Source organism: Panthera uncia, chromosome B1 (assembly GCF_023721935.1).
Source record: "Panthera uncia isolate 11264 chromosome B1, Puncia_PCG_1.0, whole genome shotgun sequence".
NCBI classification, from domain to species: domain Eukaryota; kingdom Metazoa; phylum Chordata; class Mammalia; order Carnivora; family Felidae; genus Panthera; species Panthera uncia.
Window position 1 is genome coordinate 178,351,757 of NC_064811.1, and position 21,592 is coordinate 178,373,348.

Sequence of the window (21,592 nt, forward strand, 5' to 3'; positions counted from 1 at the left end):
TCATAGCAGGTAGTCCAGCGTGATGTAATGGGACTCAGACTCAGCAATATTTTGCTCAGACTGCAATCAGTGAGGCACCAACACGAATAAATACGAAGTACAAATAATGATCCGAGGATGATTTAACAGAGATGTGCTAAAAGATTCGTTATTAAGGAATAATTGTCTGGCCACCCAAAGCATTTGTCATCCACATAAACATGCTTACATGTATAGAATTATCAAAGAATGATCTATCTGGGGAGTACTAAGAATGGAGATGTGGACATCCATTTTCATAGACACATGAAAAAAAGCAGAGAAGTCTAAGAAACTTTGCTTCAAAAGAGTGATTATTGTTTATTTTTTGTTTAAATGCCTTTTATAGACTTTGCTTGATAATAACCCCTTTTTTATCACATAATATAGCTTCGTAAGTAACAAAAAATGATCCGTGCTAGAAAAATAAATTACAGAGAAGTTAAATTGCTTTCCTAAGGGAAAGCATTCAATTTCTTGGCAAAACTGGAACAGGGCACAGAGAAGCTCTGTTCCTAATACATGCCTTAGACCAGTCACAGGGCCAAAATATTTGGTGATAAAAATGAGTGATTTTATTTTTAACACAGAGTAAGATGTAAAATGGAAGCTACGTTAGTTTTTTTTTTTTTTTATTGTTGTTGTTCTTGCATTTTGGATTACTTTTATAATAATGACTTGGGAGTATTAGTCTTCTTTATTGGTTGCTTATTTTTGAGGATAAAAAGACAAAAAAACATACATTTTGATCATACTTAGCATATACACCTGATTTGATGGAACTACCAAAGCTTTTACATTGTAGATTTATGTATTCATTATATCTCACATTAAAAGCCATCCAGTTGGATTTTAAAATGCTAAAGATTCTAACAGATAACTTCTTTTGAACATTTTATTTAGTTACAAAAGAAAATTCTTTGAGAATAATTATACTAAGCGTTTCAAGTTTTCTTTTGTTACTGAATGAAATGAAAACTGTAGTAAGCTGAGAAATGTGTCGTCAACAAAATATTAATTCCTAAAATTACTTAGAAGTGACAGGATCTTTAAAATTTGTGCCATATGCTTGGAAGAAACAGTCTTACTATATTTTTATTCTCTCAACATTTTGAAAGTACAAATGAGAGGTTTATCTCATTGGTCATATCATCAGTTCTGTTCAAAACTAAAAGGTGCCTTTCCCAACATCATTTATCCCCAGTTGCTCTCACTAGTGTCTGGGGCTTAGGGTTGTTTTATGTTTACCCTAGAAGTTTTCCAGCCCCGCATTCTATGTTCTCATTGGTCGACCTTCTAAGAAGGGGCAATTATAATGAACTATTGCAGCATATTCTCCTTAGGATTTCCTTACTATTGGGTTGACTGCTTTTTGTTTTTATTCTGTTTTGTTGTTACTTTCTTCCCCGCCCCCACCCTGCTACCTTACAGTATATGAACTACTGTCTCATTGACTCTGTACATTCAGGTCAAGTTCATAATGGGAGAGATTTGCCTACTCTGCTATCAGAGCCCACAACTCTGTGGAGAAGGGTTTGAGTAGGACCAAGCACACCCTTTGTAGCCTTAGGCCACAGTTATTCTAAAACTGTCAACTTTTCTTATGGCCCCAGTTAGGAGGTGCTAGCCCACCGTTTGGTTTTGCCTTTTACAACAGGCTCACTTTCTGCCTCCCCGTAACTTTTACCCTGTGTGGTTTAGTGTTCTAGAAAATATCCCGTAATACCGGACGATTGAAATCTGAGTTTAGACTTGTGCTGTGGTAACATCCGTTGGTCACCTACCTGACAAGCATCAGGTAGTTTTCCTGTTGCTTGAGTCCAGTTTGTAGCCAGCACCCTTGTTACGGGCTCACATCCCTAGAGCTAAATGACTACGTTTGAAACAGCAATTCCTTATTGTTTGCAGAAACAACACCCCTTCCTACTTTGAGGAAGTAGGATGTACTTTGAGGAAGTAAGATGTTTTCTGTGGATATGCGGCAATTCTTTTATTACCTGAAACCAAACTTCTCACTAGTAAGATTTTTTTTTCTCCATACCTAGCCTTTTTGACAACTTTTAAAGAATTACGCATTCCCTTCTTCCTATACAGCCTCTTACAAAATGTAGATGCATAGAAATGGCCTTCAGCTCATGAACGGTGCAAACTTCTGGTACTACCAGAGGCCTATTTATTGTATTACAATCTCCACATAGGAAGTCTGAGAATCTGTTTTATTAAACAGATATCCCAGGTGAGTGTCATGCACAAGCCTTTTGAGAATCGCTGACCTACATTAAAGAGGTCAGGCTTTTTGATATGCAAATAAACAAAAACTGAAGAGATTCTTTTTTGCAATATGGCTGGGGCAGGTATGGGTTTCACACTCCACGACTGGTCACGCAGTAAGTTCGACTGGAACAGGGCTGAAAGATGCCCTAAAAATTCAGTTAATGAGAGAGTGGTAGCTTATTGCTAACAGCTGTCAGATTCAATACTTTGAGAGGCAAACAGATTCATCACTGTTTACATGAACTGTTTTATGTCTGTTGTAATTATTTTTTAGTTTAGGCCAAATATTTAATGAAGTACTTAGGAGTTTCAAGCATGAGGTAAGTGTAGCCTCTGGAGAAGTCAAACACAGTGGCATTCTTTACCACCTAGATGTAGATAATACCTATTTATCTCTCTTCTTTCAGGCAAATCCAGAAGGGCTCAGCTTAGCTATTCTCTGATCTGTACCACATCTGTCATTTGGTGGAGCAGCCTAGCAAAAACTAGTGCTACCTTAGAAAAGTTGATGTAGGCTGATGACGAAAAAGACAATCCCTGAGGAAAAGTTTAGAAATGTGTAACTATCAAAAAATCGGCCAGTCTTGTATTCCAATGTCAGAGTGATAAGTACCTTGGGATTTCAGTTTGTTTTGTACGGTAACAGTGGTGACCCAGGATACTTCCTTTTGCCGTTAGCTAAACAGAGCTCTGTCTGCCTTCCTACCTGCCTTCCTTATCTCACGCTTTGTTTTTACTAGAGACTCAATTAATTGCTTCCATCTCAAGCAGGATTATAGTATATCATGCAGAGAAGATCATAGGATGCCTTCAAGTATTTTTGTTAAGGTACAGTATCTTATTTAGTGTTAAAATTAATGGTTCAAAAGATTCCTTTCCGGGGAATTAATATTCCCGTAAAGAAACTGAAAAAGAAATACCAAAGATCATTCCATTATCATATTCTGTGTACCTTAGCACACAAAGGAGACTCGGGATGAGGATATCATTACTGCAGTCCAACTAACATACACATTTGGAAATACCATCTCATTTTCTTAGAACTACATACTAAAAAAATGGTTGATTCTATCATACACAAAAAAATGGGCCCCTCATTCTACATAGGATTTCATCGGGAAAGCATTGTTTTTTCTACTGCAAACTCTTAAATAGCCAAGATTAATTTCATAGACAAAAATTTTAAATTAGGCAGTTCTTTTGACTTCTTGGAAGTGCTGTCAAAGAAAATGCAATATTTTCATCCTGTTTTGTTATGTTGATAATAAATTGGGCTTCCTTTTTTTTTTTTCTTTTGCTAACGAAATTCTTCTTTTGCAAAGAGTAAGAATCATATACTAGGCAATTGAGAGTCTGTCACTTAAAAGATTTTCTTAAATTTTAAGTGTCTGTTGTCCTGGTACTAGGAAGTACTACATAAGGGACTAAAAAAGGCTATAAGGATTCACAAAGGTAATTTTTCCCATATGTGCAAGAAGTGGGAAAAAAGTGGACGGAAAGGAAATTTACACGCCATTTGAGTCAAACTGCTTGAAAATACTGGGCAGAAAAAATTCACATAAGATGCTAAAAGATAATCCCTGCACTGTTTCTTCTAGAAGTTGACAAGTTCTGGGTTCATGATGCAATCACGTATTTTAATTATTTTTAATGTTTATTTTTGAGAGAGAAAGAGAGAGAGAGAGAGACCGGAGGAGACATGGAATCCAAAGCAGGCTCCAGGCTCTGAGCTGTCAGCACAGAGCTCGATGTGGGGCTCAAGCTCAAGTGGCAAGATCATGACCTAGGCTGAAGTCAGACCCTTAACTGCCTGAGCCATCCAGGTGCCCCTGCAATCATGTATTTTAAAGTGAAAGGACCAAAGGCACTTTTGGGATTTGACCTTGAACTGAGACACCTTGCCATTTGGGTAACACTCAACAGTATCAAATCTTCACTTCATGCATTTGCCATTTTCTTGGTGTCTTAATGATTCTTTTAAAATAAATTACAGTTTAAAAATGATCAGAGTTTAAAACCACTTCTATCTCTCTAGGATTGGTTTAAGTACACTTTCAGTTTTTTCCCCAACAAGGAACTTACAGGCCAAAGCAGATATATAATCCATGAATAAGGGAGAAATAACAACTAATTTGATTCCTATGTACTATTGTATTTGAAAGAGTTATTTCCTGGCTTAGATATGTTAGTGAAGAACTTTTTGTTTTCTGCTTATCTTAGTATGTGGTTTTGCTCCAAAGCCCATTTAACTGAAACAGTCTTTGTTCAGGTTCATCAAACAGGTTGGTTGTTTAGAGCTTGCTTTTGCTCCAAGGCAAATAATTTTAATATCAGCTTGGAAGTTTAAAAAAAGTAACTAGTCACTGACAGGACTGAACCCAGATGTAATCTGCTAATTGACTACCGATAGGCATAACTCAATGGTCACTGTGTTGATTTGTGGGTCATAACCGAGAGTGGAATTTTGAAATTTTGAAATAATTAATGGTAATAATAATAATAGATATTTATTGAGTGCTTACTGGGTTTTAGGCCTGATACTATTTCACGTGTATTACCTAATTCACCTCTCACATTTTGTTTTTTCAACTCAAATAGTTTCCAGTTGAACAGTTTGAGGCTTAGAGTAATTTTGTTCAAGGTCACACCTGTGGCAGATCCAGGATAGGGATTCCACTCAGGTATTTTGATTGAAATGTGTATTTCATTGTTGTTGTTTTATAGATTAGGAAACTAAAACCCAAATGATTGAATTGACCAAGATTAACAAGTAGCTTGTTAATATCTATTCAGTTCATCAGCACTAGAAACCTAGACCCTTGACTCTAAGTTCAGTGTACTTTCATCACACTAGCTTCCTTCTCCGGCAACAAACTGTTGGTCCATACTAGCCAGTTACTGTCAAAATATTTCAGTGTATAACAGGACCCTGTAATGATTATTCAAAACCAACACAGTTTTGAGATATTGAAAGAGCAGAATGACTGATAGCATTTTCCCAAGAATTTTGGAAAAAGTTAAGTGAAATGAGATTCCTTTAATCTACTGACCTATACTATATTTAGCTTAATTTCCTTTTCTTTTCTGAAATGGTTAGATAAGAGGTATTAGAACCATTGTATTAAAACATACTAATTTTTCTTTTTTTTTAATTTTTTTAACGTTTTTATTATAGATAGACACAGAGCGTGAGCAGGGGAGGGGTAGAGAGAGGGGGAGACACAGAATCTGAAGCAGGCTCCAGGCTCGGAGCTGTCAGCACAGAGCCCTATGCAGGGCTCGAACTCACCAACTATGAGATCATGACCTGAGCCGAAGTCAGTCGCTTAACCTACTGAGCCACTCAGGCGCCCCTTAATTTTTATTTTCAAGTATGTTGCTTGAAATTAAGATGAGTCCTATTCATATATATTATTTATTTATATTATGCTATGCAAAATTCAAATCATCTAATTTTTCTTCTGAATAAAGTGGCCTTTAAGTAAGTGATATCAAGGTAATGAACTTTCTGATACAGTAATTTTTGTGAACCAGTCTTTAATTTTGGTTTATATAAAGTGTTCAATGGACTGGACAAGTGAAGAATATTTATATTCATGGTTTGCTAAAACATTTGATCTCTATAGAAAAACTCTACAGACTAGAGTAGATCTCTGTAGATATGTATCCAGTATCTGAGACCATGCTGATTTTCTTCTTGAGTAGCATTCTGTAAATGCATTGTGCTTATAAATATGTTTAATATATATTCAGGATGAAATTACCATTAGTTACTAATATTTCCCTTATCAGAATTAGTAAAAAATCAGAAAAGGAAGTGATGTAAATTAATACCATGCTAAAGCTGCAAAGAAACATTACTTGATGTTTCTTCTTTGAGAGGATCTTGAAAGTGTGTGCATTAAATACGATATTTTAAGACCAGTTTAAAAATCGTGCACCTTAGCTCATTTTTAATTGGATTAAGTCATTACTTTGGGTGGCACCACAAATGAAACATAACTATTTTCTTGGAGGGAGGAAGGAGGAGAAGAAGTGGGTGAGGGAAAGAGAATCCCAAACAGACTCCTTGCCCAGTGTGGGGAAGGGGGTGTTGCTCATTCCCACATCCATGAGATCACTACTTGAGCTAAGTCAAGGGTCTGAGGCTCAACCAACTGAGTCACCCAGGCACCCCATGAAAGATAACTATTTCTAAGGTCAATGCATAAGACCTTTGGAATGTTGATTTGGGCTTTTATTTTTGTGTTTGCTTTTATGGCTTTTAGTGTGTGCTAATAATCTCTGTTTTACTTTGGTAGACAAATTGTGTTCTCACAATTAAATGTGTAAGTCATGAAAATACAGTTTTTTGGGCTTTTGGTTTTCTGTTTTATTATGCTGGGTCTTCATTGCCTGCGTTGATACCTGGTATGTAATAATTGCTCAGTAAACATTTATCAAATGAATTCTCCTTTATTGAATCCTGAAGTCTTTTGTAGTATCTGGGTTTGAAGTGATTTTAATGACTAAAGAGATGGATAAAAGTCATATGTTAGTACAGGTTCCTGAATATCATCTTTTTAAATTATCAGTTCAACATACTGAATTTTCCTATAAAAATAAAATGATTTCTGAATGGTATTTAGGCATGTTTGTCTAATGTTTAAAAGATTCAATTACTTTGGAATAAAGACTTTAAAATGATTTGTCCTTGATTATATTTGATTATGTACTGTAAAGAAAGCCAGATGCTATGCAGGTTACTTACCTTGACATTATCTTATTTAATTTTTAGGCCTATATTTTGGGAAATGTCTTCCTATTCCTTTTAAAGATGTGGGGGCGCCTGGGTGGCTTAGTCGGTTAAGCGTCCGACTTCAGCTCAGGTCATGATCTCGCGGTCTGTGAGTTCGAGCCCCACATTGGGCTCTGTGCTGACCGCTCAGAGCCTTGAACCTGTTTCAGATTCTGAGTCTCCCTCTCTCTCTGACCCTCCCCCGTTCATGCTCTGTCTCTCTCTGTCTCAAAAATAAATAAACGTTAAAAAAAAAAATTTAAAGATGTGAAGTTCAGTAATTTTTTCAGGATAACATAGCTAGCAAGTAGCAGATTCAGGACTATCCCTAAGCCTGTACTCTGTCCTGCCTCGTGTATACAAGAAGTAAGCCTGCAAGTATTATAGGTCTGATACAGTGAAGTAAGTCTCTAAGGACCAACAGTAGATTTTCTAAATCTAGCTGTATTTTTTAATTAGGTGGAAGTATGTAGATTCTTTGGAATTGTGATTAGAAGTGGAAAATAGATTACATGATATATTTTTCTCACACATTTAAGAAAGAATTGAACGGTTCTGAATAGGATAATGATATAGATTCTTGTTAGTTTTAGCAGGATTGATCTGGCTGGCAAATAGATTATAGGGTAGAGGCAGGGAGAAGAAAGAAACTGTTGCAATAATCTAGATGAGAGATGGTGACTGCTTAGACCAGACAATAAGTCCTGGACTTAATCTTTGGGCACTTTTGCCAATGCTTCCTGGAAGTAGTTACAAGTGGTTGAATTTGGAATGGATTTTGAAAGTAAAGTCAATGGTATTTTCTGAATGATTGAAGATAGAGGAAGAGAGGGAGGAGAAAAGAATGAACTAAGATGATTCCAAGTTTTGGCCGAAACAACTGGGAAAATCATGTTGCTGATTCTGGGATAGATAGGGAAGCACATTAATTTTTGTTTGGACCATTTTAAGTTTTAGGCTTCCAAGTGGAATATATTAGTGAAAACTATCAGACTACCAAGTGAAGATGGCTATGTACAAGAGCAATGTAAAAGTCTGACATACTGAGCCGGAGATATAAATGTGGACATCATCAGTATAGAAATGGTAATTATTAAGGCAATGGGTTGAATAAGAACACCAGGGAAGGTTGAGTATAGAGAACAGACCACAATCTATGGAACTCTGAGATTCTCCTCAGAAGTTTAGCTCAAATAGTGAGATGGAAGAGCCAAGGAGCATGAGGAAGTGGAGCCAGTGAACTAGAAAAATCAAAAGTGGCATCCTAGATGCAAAAATTTTCAACAAAATATTAGCCAACTAAATTCAACCATACATTAAAAGGATCATTTACCACAATCAAGTGGGATTTATCCCAGGATGCAAGGTGCAGCTCAATGTTCAAAAATCAATCAGTGTGAAACACCAGATTTCCAATAGGAAGAATGAGAAGTACATAATTATCTCAATTGATGGAAGAAAGCATTTGACAAAGTAAACATCTGTTCATGATAAAAACTCTCAACCAAGTGGGTTTAGAGGGAACATACGTCAGTGAGTGCCATATATGGAAAAACCACAGCTGACATCATACTTGGTGAAAAACTGAAAGCTTTTCCTCTAAATACAGGAACAAGAGAGAGATGTACAATGGCAGCACTTTTATTCAACGTAGTAGTGGGAATCCTAGCCACAGTAGTCAGACAAGAAAAATAAAAGGCAATCAAGTTGGTAAGGAAAAAGAAAACTGTCACTATTTGCAAATAACATGATAGTATGTATAAAATATCATAAAGACTTTGCCAAAAAAAAAAACCAAAAAACCCCAAAAAACAAAAACAAAACTACTGGAACTGATAAGTGAAATCAGTACAGTTGCAAGATACAAAATCAGTATGCAGAACTCTGCTGATTTTCTGTACACTAGTAACTAGTAGGAAGAGACATTAGGAAGCAATCCCATTTACAGTTGCACCAAAAAAGAATAAAATACCTGGGAATAAACTTAACTAAGGAGGCAAAAGACGAAGATGACACAAACAAATGGAAAAATATACCATGTCCATGGATTGGAAGAATCAATATAATTACACTGTCTGTACTACCGAAAGCAATGTACACATTTAATGCAATCCTTATCAAAATACCAACAGTACTTTTCACAGAAATAAAAAAATGATGCTAACAGAAGTCGAAAGCAAAGTTGATAAAGAGCAAAGCTGGATCACAAGCCCACATTCCAAAATATACTATAAACCTGTAGCATTGAAAACAGTATGGTACTGGCACAAAAATAGATATGTTGATCACTGGAACACAATAGAGAACCCAGAAATAAACCCACAATTTCATGGTCAAATAATCTATGACAAAGGAGGCAAGAATCTCTAATGGGAAAAAGACAGTCTCTTTGACAAATGATGTTGGGAAAATTGGACAGATACATGCAAAAGAATGAAAGTGGACCACTTTTGTACTGTAGACCAAAAAAAAAAAAAAAAAAGTGGATTAAGGACCTAAATGTGAGATCTGATACTGTAAAAATCCTAGAGGAAAGCAGGGGCAGTAATTTCTCTGACTTCAGCCATAGCATCATTCTTCTAGATATGTCTCCTGGGGCGAGGGAAACAAAAGCAAAAATAAACTATTGGGACTTAAAATGAAAAACTTCTGTAAGGAAAGGAAACAACAAAACTAAAGCACAGCCTACAGAATGGGAGAAGATATTTGCATATGATATATTCATTAAAGGGTGTGTATCCAAAGTATATAAAAGAACTTACACAACTCAACACCCAATAAACAGACAATCCGGTTAAAAAATGGGCAGAAGACATGAACGGACATTTTTCTAAGGAAGACATCCAGATGGCCAGACACATGAAAAGGTGCTCAATATCACTCATCACTATTTGAAATGCAAACCAAAAGTACAATGACATATCACCTGTACCTGTCAGAATGGCTAAAATCAACAACACTGGAAACAAGTGTTGGCTAGAATGTGGAGAAAAAGAATCCCTCTTACACTGTTGGTGGGAATGCAAAGTGGTGCAGCCACTGTGGAAAAACAATATGGATGTTTCTCAAAAAATACAAAAATAGAATTACCATATGATACAGTAATTCCTCTACTGAGTATTTACCCAAACAATACAAAAACACTAAGGGGCACCTGGGTGACTTAGTTAAGTGTCTGACTCTTGATTTCAGCTCAGGTTATGATCTCACGGTTGGGAGATAGAGCCCCATGTCAGGCTCTGCTCTGAGAGCACATAGCCTGTTTGGGATTCTCTCTCTCGCTCTCTCTTTCTCTGCCCTTCCCTTGCTCACGTACTCTCTCTCAAAATAAATCAACTTAAAAAAATACAAAAACACTAATTTGAAAAGATGTTTGCACCCCTGGGTTTATTGCATCATTATTTACAATAGCCACATTATGGAAGCAGCCCAAGTGCCCATCAAAAGATGAAATTATAAAGAAGAGGTGGTATAGATACACAGTGGAATATTACTCAGCTATAAAATGAATGAAATCTTGCCATTTGCAACAACATGGATGGATCTAGAGAGTATGACGCTGGGCAAACAAGCCTGCCAGAAAAATACAAGTACCCTATGATTTCACTCATAACAAGCAAACAAAGGAAAAAAGAGACAAGCCAAAAGACTCTTAAATACAGAGAACAAACCAATGGTTATCACATGGGAGATGGATGGGAAGATGTGTGATATTGCTAAAGGTGATTAAGAATACACATCATGATGAAGGGAAAAAAAGGTTAAGATGGCAAATTTTATGTTGTATGTTTTTTACCACAATAAAAACAGTTGGAGTAAAAATGTATTTCTTTTGATGGAAAAAAGAAAACAAAGTAGACGTGGTGTACGTATGTATACACACAGAGACATGCCCATATACACAATAGTTGATTAGTACTCAACCATAAAAAATCATAAGATTTTGCCATGTGCAACTACATGGATGGACCTATAAAGTATTACGCTAATTGTAATATGTCAGGGAAGACCTATACCTCAAGATTTCACCTATGTGGAATCAGAAACGAAAACAGATTCCTAAATCCAGAGAACAAACAGATTGAGGTGGGGAGGGAGGTGGATGAAATAGGTAAGAGAATTAAGGGTTACAAATTCTCAGTTATAAAATAAATAAGTCATGGAAATGAAAAGTACAGCATGAGCAGTAGAGTCAACAATATTGTAATAATGTTGTATGGTGACAGATGATGACTACACTTTGGTGAACTTTGAGTAATGTGCAGAATTGTCAAATTGGTGTTGTGCACCAGTGACTAATATAACATATGTCTCAGTTATACTTCAATTTTTAAAAACAGTGGGATCCTAGAGGTCAAGAAAATTTTACAAAAAAAAAAAAAAACAAAAACAAAAACAAAAGCGATCACATGTAGCAGATTCTTTAGATAAAGTCAGGTAAGTCTGAGTTATGACCATAGGATTTGAAATGTGGAAGGGTATTGATGACATTCACCAGAGAAGATTCTTTCTTTAACACAAATATTTTGAAACCACTCATCCAGAAAATATCTTACGTTCTTGCTTCTCTAAATTTGTTATTCTTACATAGGCAAACTACTTGGAGGTTGTTCTATAAATTTGAGCATATTATTCTTTATTGTTATATTCAGATATTTCAGTCGGTTATATAAATGTTCATTTTATTTATTGTAACGGTCAAGAGTTAATTATGTGACTGCCAGATAAAGCTTTTATAAAATGTTTCCCTTGATTTTCTTTTAATCAGTTATTGTATACCAGAAAAGACATGGACCTTGGAGGTCATTAGACCCAGGTTTAGGTCCATATTCCACCAATTAATAGTTGTACGATCTTAAGCAAATTAATTTCTGTAAATCTCAGTTTTCTCCTTTGGAAGATGACAGGATACTAATCATTTTATGTGACTGCTAATAAGATACAATGTGATAACATACAAAACATGTCTAACAAATGTCCAACAAGAATACATGCGCCAGATCTGAAATCAAAGAGACCTAACATCAAATCCCAGAGTTTACATCTAGTAGATGTGAAAACTTGGGCACATTTCTCACTTCTCTTAAGCCTTAGTTACCTTGTCTGTAAAATGGCTGTACTAAAAATACCTCTTTTGTAGGATTATTAGAGTTAAATAAGCTGTTGGATTTAAAAGTTTTAAGTGTCTTATACAAAGTAAGTGTTTGAGAGATGGTAGCTATTGTTATTAGTACTCGGTGGGGTTGTATTTATTATCCTCGCAGTTACAATTAGAATAATAAAGTCTCTGTTTCTCAGTTTTGAGGGTCTCAGTTTCTAATCAGACTTTAACTGATGCCAAACATAGCTTATGGTGTTTGTTTTGCTACCTGTTTTTTTTTTTTTTCATAATTTCACTATTGTCACTCACTAGTAATGTTAAAACCCTTTAATAATTAGCTGGCAGCTAAGTTAATGATTTTCACAGCTATGCTTATCTCCATATAAGTACATTTAAAGAATAGAGTCAGCAGAGAACATTTATGTAATAGGGTTTGTGAATGAAACAGAAATGGTTCTCTTTTAGTCAGTTTGCTTGATGCTGAGCTTAAAGAACACACCTAAACATACCTTCAGATAAGACAGCTGTCCTATGAATTACTGAGATTAGACACGGGAACAAAGACAGTTTAGATCAGAGTACAAAGAACAGCCTCTAATGAAAATACCAGGGCACAATTTATGACAAAACACAGAAGACTGTATACACTTCAAAAAGATCACAAATCATCTAATTCAGTTCCTGATTTTACAGATGAAGGATTATTCAATTTCTGAGAAATTTGGTGACATGACTCATCTGAAGTCCAAGGAGGAATAATTTTCTGTATCTCTTTATGAGAGCATACTCATATATGCTTTCAACTGTATTTATCGAAAATAAAAACAAAAGAGTTTGAGAGGGCCCAAGTGGTCCTCTGAAATGATAGTTCTGCTTCAAATGTGTTGTGAAATGGAGGACATTAAGTTAGATTACACGTGTTATTTTTTTCTTCAATTATTTTTTGATAATCAGAAAACCTAGAAAAGGATTTATATTTAAAGCAAGTGCAGTTAATGTTCATGAGATTAACAGCAAAAATAATGGAAGTCAGTGTTTTCAGCAGTAAAATATCCTAGATGGAGATTTGTGTCATATTTTCTGTAATTGACTGATATCAACTGATAATCATTCTTACTAGGTATAGAAAACTGTACATTTCTCAGTGCGGCAAAAATTTTAATAATTTCATTTTGGAAAAAAGCCAGTTTGAATGCTCTAATGGACTGAATGCTAATATAAAGCTATTTTCTTATTTTAAAACTCTGATAATGTGGAAAAGAGTGATTTAATGTTTGATAAGTCATTTTTTTTGCTTAAAGATAAACTTAATTGCTTTGGTTTGTATCTTACAGCTTAACAGTAACTCTGGAATAACCATTACATTGTAATCATGTGTTTGTGGTAAACCTTTTAACAAGTTCTATTAAATTTACTTTTGATAATTAAGTTGCTTTCTACAAATAACAGTAATAACTGTAAACAAATGAATATGTTGGGTGATAACTATTTTATTTAAAAGAATTATATATAGAAGATTAATTCGATTTTTTCATTATTTCCCTTCCTGGTATAAGACTACAAAATACAAAAAAAAAAAATGTACAAAAGAACTGCTTGTCTCCAGGTTGTAATTTTTGCTTCTTTGTCTTCTTTTATAGAGCTACATTCATGGAAGCAGCCAGGCTCAGTTCGTGGCAGAGTCACACATTATTCTGGTACTAAGTATCCTTTAAAATACTGATGGATTGAAAAGGGCAAAACCAAAGTTGCATGCTATCAAAGTGACTTTTTTTTTTCCCTGACATTAATCAAGATTTTTAAAAGACATTAAATTTTAAACTTTGTTACTTTCTAGTTCCTAGGTTAATTATTTCCAATTACATAATTTTGTTTTTATTCTCAGTCATTAACAGATATATAATTGTCCTTTTTTTACTAACTATTGAAATTACAGAGTATAGCTTTTGCTCTGCATTGGTTATCTCTGGTTAAAGTCTTGTGGAGTTTTGTGTGGTTTTACCTTACAGGATCCTAAGGGGGGGAAAAAAAAGTATCCTACAATACAAAAAGCAGACTTTGAAAACATCTTAGTACTGGTTCCCTTAAACATTATGGTAAGTCAGAGGAGGGAGATTTAAGATGGTTGAATGTCTTTTTTGGAACATACCAGACTAAATGTTATGAATCAAATAAGAGAGTGCAATTTATGGTTTGGGGGTAAAGGGTAGGAACATAGAATAGGAAAGAGATAAGGTAAAAGTGTCCAAATAGAAACAAACTCTGAATACTCTTAGAATGGAATAAAGTCACTCTTTAGGTAAACAATTTCTTGGGGAACACTGATGTTTGTGTGTCTTCTGAAATATTTGAAGCTTAATTTTATGGGTTTTTTTTTTAAGTTTATTTATTTAGAGAGAGAGATAGAGCATGAGCTAGGGAGTGGCAGCAAGGGAGAATCCCAAGCAGGCTCCACACTGTCAGTGCAGAGCCTGATAAGGGGCTCGATTACATGAACCGCGAGACCATGACCTGAACCAAAGTCAAGAGTCAGACCCTTAACTGACTTAAGCACCCACACGCCCCTTAAATTTATAATGTTGAAAATAGTCATTATCAGGATTTAAAGGGTGACTGTAGTATTGTTTATACATTTGATTACTTTCCTGGTTACTAAGATTCATACTCAACTGCAGTAGTCTAGACCAAATTTTCAGTATTTTATATAACCAGAGCTATTTAAGCTTCTTTTTTTTTTTTTTTTTTTAATTTTTTTTTTTTCAACATTTTTTATTTATTTTTGGGACAGAGAGAGACAGAGCATGAACGGGGGAGGGGCAGAGAGAGAGGGAGACACAGAATCGGAAACAGGCTCCAGGCTCCGGGCCATCAGCCCAGAGCCCGACGCGGGGCTCGAACTCACGGACCGCGAGATCGTGACCTGGCTGAAGTCGGACGCTTAACCGACTGCGCCACCCAGGCGCCCCAAAGCTTCTAAGGAACCTTCGAACTTATCTAGGCCCAAACCTCATTTTAAAAGTAGGAAAACTAATACCCATAAAGTTTACTTGGCTTGCTTTAGATTAGAGGAAAACTAGGATTAGAAATCACTTTTCTTTTTAATGATCTGTTGGTTAAGTTTTATATATGTTATTATGGTCTGTGGCGTAGGATTTCATAAGTAAACATCAGTCATGCCATCTTGAAGTTTTTGTTTTTAATCTGGAAGGAAATGACTAATATCATTAATGTTTGTGTATGTTGCTACCTTATTATAAAAGTACACTTTTTAATTCACCAGCAAATATAGATTTACTACCTTCAGTTTATTTAAGCAATCTATTTGCATAATATGTTCTGGACAGTGTATCAGGTATTGGTATATACTGAGTCTTATATTGATTAAAGTGAAGGAAAGGGGTAGGAAGTGCTTATGGCACATCCGATTCTCAAGAAGCTCTCAAAATCCTCATTTATAGAATCAGGATTATTGAAGTAACCACATGGCACTTCTGTGTGAAGTAAAGGAGATAGCACACAAAAAGCATCTGGTCCTCCCTAAAGGCTATTGTGTGTATTTTCCCACCAGTTCTACATTTTTACCTTTCCCCCTTTCCACATGCTTGTGTGGATATGTGGAACTGTGCAGATCTAGAGCCCGTTTCTTGCTTGCACTTATTTAGCCATGTGCTTTTTAAGAAGCTACTATTACGAACATGTTTTTTGCTGTAGTTTGTCTCATAGACTAGAATCCGAAATAGCTAGATTTGAAGTCACATTCTCAAGTTCCGTGATCTGGATCATTAAGTGCCAGCTTCTCTTTTCTGACTTTATTGTGGGAAGAGATTCATACTTTCCGCACATCAGAGGGGCCTTGGGTGAGAAAATGAAGTATTTCCAAATCTGTTTGTTGGAAAATAAGGGAAGGCCATCTTTACTCTTTACTTCTCTATTATATACATGTATTTATGAAGCAAAATAGATTTGTGTTAAAGCACATTGATAGGAAACAAATTGTTTTTTGCAGGTAACATTTTAGCTTTTATTTATTGTAGGCTTTTTTTCCTAACCTGTTTCCATCCTTGATGTAGCATTTTAGCAGTGTTACTTCAAAGCAGCTAGTCTATTAAACACATCAGGAGTACGTAGCAAAGAGCTGTGTTGAGACCATCACTGTGTGGCAGGAATCTCCCAGGTTTCATTTCATGGCTCATTGACATCAAGCATGCAAAGAACTTTCACAAGCAGTATGAAGTCTTCCATAGAGATTTTTAACAGCAATACATAAAAGAGTTAAGAGTACTTACTCTCTTTATGCTACCAAAAATTACTTGTTTTATTTCCCCTGATTTTTTGTTTGCTTTACAGATACCTGTGAAAGAGAAAAGTTGTTTTAAAATGGTGGGCTCATTAAAATTATTGGTGAAAGTTAAGAAGTAGCCAAAGTAATAATTTCTGATTTTATTGTCACTTGGCAGAGTCTACTGATATTTTTTCCAACTTATCATGTATTTTTTTCCTTTATATGAAAAAAATGTAAATTCCAGATGGCCACTTTTTGTTTATCTGGAGAGAATATGCCTGTTTTTTGGTTTTTCTCCTTCTCATTTAGTAAGCCAGATTACTAGCTGCAATTGCTATATGCAAAATTTGTTGAAAAAACCCTAAGAACAGATGGAGTCATTTGACTTCATAGGTTATAGATTCATATTTACTAAGAATAAGATTTTTCTCCCTATTAGTAGTGTTTTATTTTTTCAGTACCTTGTTTGGGGGCGGGGGAAGAACAACAGTTCTAAGTTCATAAGAGAGAACTATATAAAAAAGGAGTAAGAAATATTTGACATTTTTTTTAATTAAAAAAAATTTTTTTAATGTTTTTAATTTTAATTTTGATTGAGAGAGACAGAATACGAGTGGGGCGGGGGAAGAGAAAGAGGGAGACACAGAATCCAAAGCAGGCTCCAGGCTCTGAGCTGTGATCACAGAACCCAAGGTGGGGCTCGAACCCACGGACTATGAGATCATGACCTGAGCCGAAGTTGGATACTTAACCGACTGAGCCACCCAGGTGCCTTGGCATTTTAATACAGAATATGGGAACTAGGAATAATTTATATAATCCTTACATTTTTCCCAGTAAAAATTCGTTTTTATTTATTTTTTTATTCGGTTATATTTCAACACCTAATGCAAATGTAAGATATTCACTGCTTACAAGAAGGTAGACTGATAGAAAATTAATTGTAATCCAGTGTGACAAATGTTGTAATCATTTCTTGGAAGCAGCAAAAGAAGAAGGAGCCACTCAATGCCTAGAGAACTTGAACTGACTTTTCAGTTGGTTTTGATACAGTAGAAAAAGGAGTTTGCCAGACCGAGAATGAGTGAGACTATTCCAGTGGAAGGTCCAGCAGGCACAAAAACATAAAATGTGAGAGAATATTCACAAATGCTGAAGACAAGATCGATGAAAGGTTACTTGGGATGGATAATGAAAATCTTTCCAGCCCTTGCTAAGAAATTGGAATCTTGCCTGAGTCCACCAGGCTGTGGTCTATATGTGCTTTTGGCTACAGAAAGCCTGACTTCTAGAGTTGGCTTTTACTTTATTTCAACTCTGATCTGTCCCTTAGCTCTCCACCTCCTTCAAGTTCTACAGTGTTAAGATGATGACATGAGATAAATATCAGTTGGAAGAAAAGGGCTAATATCAAAGGCAAAGGGCACAGTAGAACAGTTTTAAAATGAAAATACATATATTCTAAAGAAGATCACATTTGCTTTTCCGATGAGAAATACATTTGTTTTCTATTTATTATGAATATTATTTGACTTTGTATTTGTTTTTGATCTGTGATAGATAGCAAGTGTTTTAGAATGTCATATCCAAGGAAAAACATACTACATAAAAAAATTAATGATGGATGCAAATTGAAGATAATTTCAGATTTAGATCTCTGTGAGTCTTCTATAACTTGCTAACATTTTTTTCAACATCTGTTCTCATTTATCTTTAAACTGACAATCCTCATTCTCTTCCAAGGAGCAACAGTAAACTTAACATCATGTATAACTGAGAATGGATTATAAGATAGTGCAGATGTATTTGTTACTCATTCAGTAGCATAACTCAGTGCCGCTGGGTGCTGTACATAATTTATACAAACAGCTTCTGTTTTATGTGGGATTATGTCAATATTTTGATTTCTTAAGCAGTAAGAAGGTGATTGACAGATTCAGCAGAGAAACTCAAGTGTGCACAGTAGTTTAAGTATGTATTGCTGTGACATTACTCAATACAAATGTGCAAAGTAATACATGAGGTAGACTAGATGTGTGCGTGTGTGTGTAGGCATAGACATTAGCAATCTCAGAACATTAGAAAAAGTTTCAGAAACATGGTTTATCCACTATATAGTTCCATCTCTTACTGTAACATTGGGACTTTTCAGTAAGACACAGCCAAAATGGCTACACCCACAGTTTAATGGCAGAAAATCAGCTGTTATTTCAGAGTTAGAGAGCCATAGAAGCTATCAGATTTGAAGGGGCTTTCATTTGTCATTCAGCCTTCTACTCAAGGAAGGAAGCCCTACACATCACGTCTCACCGATAATCGTCAAACCTTTTCCTCTTTCTAAAAATTAATACTCTACCTAAAAATTACATTACAAGTGTGACTTTTTTCCAAAGGGTAAGTATTATGTAGGTTCTTTTTTTACCCAAACTGTTTTTTAAATTGATACATTAGAATGGAAGTTAAATAATTCTCAACAGTCAGAGGCCTCAACTTAAAAAGGTGTGGTTAAAAAAAGAGAGGGAAAGTTGGCTAGTGTAAAGCCATTTCAGTTGAAGTCATACTTCATTACAACTCTCAAACGTAAAGTAGGTTCGCAGCTTATTTTTTGGTAAAGCCTAGAAAACTTAAGTTTGCAGGAAACGTTCTGACCCTGCTGCTTTGTAACAGAATATTTTACCTCACAATTAAAGACAACCATATATTTAGTCCCTCCTTTGCTTTAAAATCCTACTTTGGGGTTATATGCAAGTATATACTAAGTTATTGCATTTATTTTCAAGTATGAATAAAACTAACTTCCTCTCAGATATTACAGTTTACAGTATTTTTGGTAGCAACAGTTGACAAACTAGGACCAATGAGGGTCAAATCCAGTCTATCTACTATTTTTGTAAATAAAGTTTTATTGGAACACAGACACACCTATTCATTTATGTATTGTCTATGATTACTTTGCACTACAGCAGCAGAGTTGAGTAGCAGCCATAACGTGATACAGCTTGCACAGACCGAAGTATCTACAGTTGAACCTTGAACAATATGAGTGTGAGGGGTGCCGACCCCCCACACAGTTGAAAATCCACACAATACTTTTTACTCCTCAAAAGTTTAACTATTAATAGCTTTCTGTTGATTAGAAGCCTTACTGATAATATAATCAACACATATTTTGTTATATTACATACTCTAATCTTACAAATAAAGTAAGCCAGAGTAAAGAAAATATTAACAAAATCATAAAGAGAAAGTACATTTACAGTACTGTACTGTAGTAACAAAAAAAATTATATAAGTGGACCCTAACAATGCAAACCTATGTTTTTCAAGGGTCAACTGTACTTTCTGGGCCTTTTTAGAAAACCTTTGTAAACTGCTCTATAGGATGTGTTAATTAAAAAAGAAAAAAACCGACAACCTTATTACCTCAAGAGAGTTGCTACTGACTTTATTATCTTTCCCTGCATTTCTAGCTGTTTTGTTCCTTTTCTCTTGTTGTTTTCATCTAACCCTGTGATCTCATCCTACCCAGTTTCTTTTTTGCTTTTTTGACTCGTGCTGTCACTTACTAGTTTTTTGGCTTTGCGTAAGTTATCCAGACCTTGCTCAGCATCGTTTTCCTCATTGGTAAACTGAAGAGGGTATCTGTGTCTTAGAGTTGTTTGATAATGGGTGAGAGAGATAATGAACAAAAATTTACTGCCTTTTGGGGGCTAACATTGTAGTGGCAGGAGAAAAACAGTTATTAAAAAAAATGAATGCAAAATTTCTTTCAAAAACAGTGTTACAGAAGAAAAGCAGAAAAAAGCAAGCAGAGAGGTTGGAGGAGGCTTTTCTAATAATTTGTCATTTGAGCAGAAACTCAAAGCGATGTGACTTAATGGGCCTAATTGGGAGAAGAGCATTAAGCAGGGGAATAGGAAGTACAAAGATGCAAAGGCAGAGAGTTTCCAGTCTTGTTGGAAAAATAGCGAGTGGGACAAGAATAAGAGCAAACAAAGGCAGACAAGTACAAGCAGCAGATCGGGGTACAAATCATGTATGGCCTAGAGGCCATTTTGAAACCTGTTTATTTTATTCAGAGTGACATGGAAAGCTATTAAATTGTTCTGAACAGAAGAGTGACATTACTGATTTAAAGCTATCAAGAAAGAGAACATTTTTAAGAACTTAAGGGCAGGAATTTCATGAGGAAGAAACAACAACCAAAATTCACAGGGAAAGATGAAAAATTTTGCCACATTAAAATGACAACCCTCTGCCTAACAAAGCAACTTGACATCAGCATCATGGCACTCTGAGTTGTTCCTTTTGTGTTTTTGATTTACAACTAATTGGAGGTCTATAACCAAACAAAAGTACCTCTGTTCAGTATGCCAGGACGACCCTCACAGATCCAAAGGAGTCTGTGAGCCTGCCCCAGACCCATTTGTAGCCATCGGAAAAGATAATCTGGAGAGTGCAAAACTGGTACACTGACCAGAGATTGAGTATTTTGGGTCCAACCAGCTTGATGGGAGAAACTGGCAAGCCATCAAAAGAGAGCAGAGATGAGTTTGGGAGCAGAGAAAAAAGGAAAACACACCATGGTGCCCTTCCTGAGGGCAACACTGCCACCTGCTGGGCTTTGCAGGGGGTGGGGGGGGGCAGAGCATGCAGCAGCTACCTCTCTGGGCAGAGGAGGTGGGAAAGGAAAGTGGGGAGGGACAGATGGCCTGATAGCAGTTGGAGGAACCCATTTCTCCAGCAATACCCACCTCTCTGAGACGGGACCCCCCCATGACTCGGGGGAGGAAGAAGAAAGGGAGAGAGGGAGACAAGAACATCAGAGGGCCCTGAAGGAAAGTGTTTTTTGCTATAGGCTCCAGGATTTCAGCACAAGGTCTGCCCATGGACCTCTGGGATTTCCCCACTAGAGGATCCTCTTACTGGCCCAAGGCCACTCCCAAAGCCCCAGGTGTTAAGACCACCCCTACCCCCACTTTGCCACCAGCTTTTTTTTGAACCCCAGTTTTTTTTAATAGGCCTGCTCCCAAGGGCTCCAATAAGACAACCCAAAACCTTGTGCTATACCACCACCTTCTGGGACACAAGAAAAAAGTTTCTCATTGCCAGCCTGTTGAACTTTATAACAAAGTAAACA

General features: G+C 36.0%; 1 protein-coding gene across 6 annotated transcripts in view; it reads left to right on the forward strand.

Moving 5' to 3' along the window:
* Positions 1-21,592, forward strand: part of TUSC3 (tumor suppressor candidate 3) — a 277,933-nt gene that overhangs the window by 224,907 nt on the left and 31,434 nt on the right. For all 6 annotated transcript variants that reach the window (XM_049631696.1, XM_049631693.1, XM_049631695.1 and 3 more), the window contains one exon: positions 13,811-13,874. In XM_049631696.1, the coding sequence (XP_049487653.1) occupies positions 13,811-13,874 (64 nt within the window). The remainder of the gene's footprint in view (positions 1-13,810; positions 13,875-21,592) is intronic.